The sequence below is a fragment of the Kryptolebias marmoratus genome, linkage group LG1, assembly GCF_001649575.2.
Source record: "Kryptolebias marmoratus isolate JLee-2015 linkage group LG1, ASM164957v2, whole genome shotgun sequence".
NCBI lineage: Eukaryota > Metazoa > Chordata > Actinopteri > Cyprinodontiformes > Rivulidae > Kryptolebias > Kryptolebias marmoratus.
In genome coordinates, this window is record NC_051430.1 from 34,576,024 (window position 1) to 34,582,202 (window position 6,179).

The 6,179-nt window shown below is 40.5% G+C and overlaps 2 protein-coding genes across 4 annotated transcripts in view; both read right to left on the reverse strand.

The window, feature by feature from the left end:
- gas2l3 (growth arrest-specific 2 like 3) overlaps positions 1–6,179 on the reverse strand; it is a gene marked incomplete at its 3' end in the record, with an annotated part of 139,261 nt that overhangs the window by 85,274 nt on the left and 47,808 nt on the right.
- LOC108244993 (serine/threonine-protein kinase 38-like) overlaps positions 1–6,179 on the reverse strand; it is a 21,005-nt gene that overhangs the window by 12,846 nt on the left and 1,980 nt on the right. Inside the window, exons 1-2 of one of the 2 annotated variants that reach the window (XM_037980059.1) lie at positions 5,359–5,920; positions 994–1,133 (exon numbers count right to left, since the gene is read on the reverse strand). In XM_037980059.1, coding sequence (XP_037835987.1) covers positions 994–1,127 — 134 coding nt within the window. In that variant the 5' untranslated portion in view covers positions 1,128–1,133; positions 5,359–5,920. Of the gene's footprint in view, positions 1–993; positions 1,134–5,358; positions 5,921–6,179 lie in introns of those variants that run through there. The other variant, XM_025009455.2, reaches the window with a different exon arrangement.

Sequence of the window (6,179 nt, forward strand, 5' to 3'; positions counted from 1 at the left end):
GTTAGGGTCAGGGTCAGGGTCAGGGTCAGGGTAAGGGTCAGGGTTAGGGTTAGGGTCAGGGTTAGGGTCAGGGTCAGGGTTAGGGTCAGGGTGTAGAAATGTATGGAAGTCAATGGAAAGTCCCCGCAAAGGTAGAGAGACAGACGTGTGTGTTGGACTATGAACAAATTATCTCATGAACTGGACATATTTTAATGAAAACTTTAAGAAGGTAATCACCGGATGCACGTCGACAACTCATTAACTTTTAGAGCCAGCCTGATACAAGATGGCCACCACAACCAACTGGCTGCAACTCAGTCAGTTTTACAGATGTGGAGGTAAAAATTTGACATGGTGGTAGCTGAGACTGATCCTCTACACCAGTTCTGAGCACAAGATCTTTGGTTTTTGGAGTCAACTCTGTCTGTTAGCAAAATATGTAACGAACCACAGATTTCAATGAAACTTCCAGGAAATAACCGCTGGATGTACGTCTACAACTGATTTACTTTTGGAGCTAATCCCATTTAAAATGGCTGCTGCAGCCAGTTGACCTCATAAGATACAAAAATGGCGATAATTCAGTCAATTTTACAGATGTTGAGCTAATATTTGATGTGGTAGTAGCTGAGAGTCATTCACAACACGTACTCTGAGTGCTAATCGTTGTGACAGACGTTTGCTTAAAACTTTAGCATTAATTGTTGGAGTCAACCGTGTTTGTCTGTTAGCAAAATATCTCAAGAACCACTGGACGGATGTTGACGAAGCTCTCAGAACGTAACCATTGGTTGTACATCTACGACTGATTCACTTTTGGAGTCAGTCCTAATTAAGATGGCCGCCACAGCTAACTGACATTAGCAGACACAAAAATGGTTATAACTCAGTCAATTTTACAGCTGTTGAGCTAACATTCGATGTGGTAGTAGCTGAGAGTCGTAACATACTCGGAGCGTGATATTGCATGAGACGGCACACTCAGTTATTTGACGGAAGCGGCCGGCGCACCTCATCTCGCGCTCCTCGTGCTGCGTGAGCAGCGTGCTGTAGAAGTTCTCCAGCGTCAGCTTGGCCACGGTCACCCTCTCCCGGGTGTGGTTGCTCATGGGAAGGGCAGCTGCCGTCCCTCCCGTCATGGCCATGCTATCCTGGGAGACGACGAAGGACGAAGACAGACAAATCAGAGAGGTGCTCTTACATAATCCATGTACGGTTCCTTCTTTGGTTTTTTCATTTCAAAATAAAATTGCAAAAACAAAACAAGCATGTGTTTTTTTGAAAATTGGTAAAAACGGCAATTGCAAAAATAAAAAAGGGGTACTTTTTTTTTTTTAACTGCAATGGTTAAACCAAAGACGAGCTTTTATTTTGTTGTTAATTCAACGGGACCTTATGGCGGAACGGAAAAGAAGACCCGAACTCCCGGCAGTCACCAGCAGGTGGCGGTAATGTCCTGATTTAATGACTTCCTTGGAATCTTAAAGAAATCTTGTTGACGGTAAGATCATCAGCTCTCAGTGAAATGCGTCGATTCCCTCTAAATAAGACAAACGGATCCATTTTTAAACTGGTAGATTCTGAAGCGCTAACTGAAANAAGAAATCTTGTTGACGGTAAGATCATCAGCTCTCAATGAAATGCGTCGATTCCCTCTAAATAAGACAAACGGATCCATTTTTAAACTGGTAGATTCTGAAGCGCTAACTGAAAAAGTTCTTCTTCTTCTTGTGGATTTTAAAGAAACTGAAGGTGTACATTACCGCCACCTGCTGGTGACTGCCGGGAGTTCAGGTCTTCATTTCCGGTTCCGCCATAAGGTCCCGTTGAATTAACAACAAAATAAAAGCTCGTCTTTGGTTTAACCATTGCAGTTAAAAAAATAAAAATAAACGTACTCCTTTTTTATTTTTGCAATTGCCGTTTTTCTAATTTTGTTTTAAAAAACGAAAAAACAAAAAAACACATGCTTGTTTTGTTGTTGCACTTTTATTTTGAAACGAAAACAAAAAAACAAAAAAAAAACAAACCGTACATGAATTTTACATCTTGTTTTTTTATTTTTAATTTTCTTTTACACCAATGCGTTAAAATGTGTTTCCTTCCTCATCATGAGTCACCGACATTAATTCTGCGGAGGTGATGATGATCTTTTCTGTAAGAAACGATGTTTGTCCTTTTTTGTCCTCCTGTGTCCTGCACAGAGACTTCACAGATTTCAGCCTTCCAGGAAGAGGACGGAGTGATCCCACACATTCATTTTGTTCACATCACACATCCTCCATCAGTTTGGGGTTTTTCTAATCACCGTAATAAAGTACATGTAGCAACAGAGCAAATAATTCGGCATTTCCTCCAACAGAACGCGTCACCGAGGTTACAAGCAGAAGAAACGCGGACGTTTCAGGTCTGTCTCCAAAGAGCCCCAACAGGTGAGATACTGATTGTTTTTAACCTTTCCATACAACCCCACCTCAAAATGGAATATCATTCTGATCCAACTCCAAAACGTTAAGACTTTGTGGAAAATGGTCAAACAGAATGCAATGATTTGCTTTTTTTTTTTTTAATAGATATTTATTCACATTAGAAGAAAGCGAACGCATCAGATGTTTAAAGTGGGGGAAAATATTAGCTAATTTTGAATTTGAAGGCAGACAGAATCCGACTCTTTTTTAAACAACAAGCTGTAAAGGTCCAGGAACTGTAGGAACTGATGGACCCCCATACCATCAGAGAGGCTGGCTTCTGAACTGTGCTCAGGATGCTCTCCTCTTTGGTAATTTGGTTTCAAAAAGAATATCAGATTTGGATTCATCTGACCTCAGATCAGTTCTCCTCTTTGGTCCAGAGGAGACAGCAGAGGTTCTGGTTTCATCTCTGCCTGATAGAGCTTTAAGCAGCATCAGTGGACGGTACAGTGAGCCAATGATCTGTGGAAGTGTTCCTGAGTCCTGAGTTTAAATATCATCACTTCACACATTTCTGCCAAGAAAATACTGCTGTTGCCAGCTGCCATAAGCCGAAACATTGTAAGGCTAATTGGCAACGATTGGCTCATATATTCTACCAATAAAAGACATTTATAGCGCTGGCTCCGGTTCAAATGGAGCAGGAGCACCAACACGTGCAGTGGTAAAATAAAAATGGCTCATGATCGTTAATCCAGGAACTATTTGGTGAGATCTCCACGGACAGGTCTTATATTGTGTGCCTCTTTATTTCTATATTCTTGGATTAAATTGGAAAAAAAAAAAAAAGAAAAAAAGCGAATAAAAAGTTTGGATGAATAAATACTGACAACGTATTTGTCAGCTAAAGAGTTTTGTCTTCCTAATAATGACGTAAAACTGGAAGATTAAAAGGGGAAGTTTGGTTTGTGTCATTTTTAATTAACAGAACGTTAGTAAGAACCGGGTGGAGGTGTTTGTCACCGGAACATTCGGCCATGAAGGGGCCTGATTAGCTCACAAAGACATGAAACAGCTCTGCAGCTCATAGATAGGAGCCATGTTTCGTCTATTCCTCGGCCCCCTTTTCCCGTTTTGGGCTCCGACAATCCCACAGCAGCGAGAAAGCTTCCTGAATCACTGAATCATTGTTGGTTTGAAAGAAAAAAGGAAATAACAGCTTAATTACTCGTTGAAGACCAGAGGAAAACTTCACACATTAACACAGCCCCAAATAAGACGAGCTCTGAATGATGCAGCAAATCTGCTGAAAGCTAAAAGCAGCAAAGAGTTCGCAAACGATGGTAAAATGCTGGCTAAAAGTAGCAAACTGCTAGCTTAAAGTGGTAAAATGATAGCTAAGAGATACAAGTAGGAAAAAAAGCAAAATGCTAAATGCTAACTAAAAGGTTAATCACAGTTAGATGCTCGCTAAAAATAACAAATGGCTAGCTAAAACCTAAAGTAGCACCAAGCTAGCTAAAACGCAAAAGGAACAAAAATTAGCTCAGAGCTAAATGCAGCACAGGGTTTGTTAAATTTAGCAGGTTAGCTTTAATCTAAAATTAGCATTAATAGAATTAGCATTAGTAGAATTAGCATTGATAGAATTAGCATTAGAATAAATGTACCAAAGCAGATTTCAAGGACAATTTTTGAGGAATTTCCAGAAATTTTATTGTATTTTAATAGAATTTTATTTGGAAATAAAGTTTAGATATTTTGAAAGGTATAAAAGTTAAAAAGAAATGAAGTTATTGCATCTACCTGCTATACATTTTGATATATAAACGGTTAAATTAGCACAAACTATGCAACAGTCGCTAGATGCCAAAAAACAAACAAATAAGAAAAATAAAGAAAACAAATTAAACCATAAACACAAATCTTCATACATAGCGTAACATTAGTTGTATATGTGTTACAGTAAGGACTCATTATATTTTAAATTCCCATGAACCCTGGTGTAAGTCTGAAGGCCACTTTTTGTACGACATAAAATGGGATATTAATTGTTCCTAACTTTTTCACAGAAACCCACTTCAAATGACCACTTTAAGGCACATGAGTCAAACTCTTGGTAACATTTTATTTGGCCCACATTTAAATGTTATTAGATCCGGTCCTCCAGTTTCCATCGCTTCTCATTTTGCTTAAAAAAAACTGAGCCTATTTAGTGAAATCCTCTCATGACGGTTACTTTGAAGCCAAGAAAATAAAGTTTTATTTCTTCTCATGATCAGATTTTTGTTGATGGCTTTTAAGCTGTTTTAATGGAGAAGAATTCACAAGAAGGCGAATAAGTTTGATCTATTTTTCTTTTCATTAAAGTGTGTTTGCTCTAAATTCTGTTGGAAAAGGTATTTGATATTTCTATCCAAATGGTTTGACATATTACATCTAAAACCAGGTTAATTTATGTCTTTTTTTCAATAATATTGATCCAGATTGGCCCTCGGCTGCTTTAAAGGATCGGACAACAAACGTGTCAGGACGTTATGGCGCCTTTAAGGTAAATTTTCACATCTATCTTCATGTTTTTCTTCCCATGCGTGCCTGTTTAGCCCTTCAAAGGCAGCTCTTGCAGTTAACCTGGAGTTTTAACGGTATTTTAAACCACCTGTGCCAAATGTTGGACGATGTCACCGCTAAGTGGAACCTGACAAACTGTCCATAAAAGGCGTGGCATAGAGACCAGCCGGGGCCCCTGAGCTCCACCTGACGGGGTTTAATTTGGCTCGACGTGGACCAGAGCCGCCCCGTAGCCAAACAAACCGAGGCTGCGCCACAAGGAAGGCATTATGGACGCCACGGCAGCTATTTAGAAACCCCAGCAAACAGCCTGGAACGGCAAAACAAGACGTCCAAATTTCTACAAGCCGGCTGAGAAGGCAGCAGCTGCAGAGGAAAAGAGTCTGAAACTCACCAAGCAGGCATTTAGTCAACAAAGTCTGAGAGCTCCTTACAAAAAGGAGAGGAAATTCCAGCAGGGTCACTTTCCCTCAAACGCTTCTGTCAGGGAGTTCCGCGCTCCAGACGCGCTCCACCCTTTCACGGGACTGCGTCCGAGTCTTTTCCGTCGTGAATGAAAGGACTCAGTCAGGACAACACACACATAAAATTCAACACCTGAACACTAACACAACAAGGCTGAGCTTCACTGATTTAATCCCAGGTATTTGGGCCAATTTGAAGTTGGTTTATAAAGAAGTTACAACGAATTCTGTTGCAGACGGACAATCCGACGAGCTAACGGCTAGTCCAGAGTGGACAGCCGTCGTCTGAAAACATGTCAAAGCAGCTCAAGCTGCTGTTCCGTAAAGCCTGACTCTGATTATTTAGCAACAAGCTGCGACGCTTTCGGCGCCGACAGGAAACAATAAAAACCACGCAGAAGTAGCTGCGTGAAGGCTTCGATCAGGATGTCTGCGTGACGTTTGCTGAAATCTGCTGACTCAGACGTTATTAACAAGGTCATAATAATCAGACCCTCCAGGATTTAGTGATGTTGGGATCGCAACTATTAACGCAAAATCAAGCAAACCCCGCGAAATCGCGACTTTTTGCAACTTTGTCCAAACCACCGCAACTTTCCCGCAACTTTAACCCAATATTTATTGTTTCTAAAGTGATTCTCCACCGTTTCTGTGGTCTAGTCTCTTCTTTGTGGGTTTGTGTAGCGTGGAATACAAAATAAGCCCAAATAACTCAGGAAGAAGACACGTGACGTCACTTCCTGTTAACATC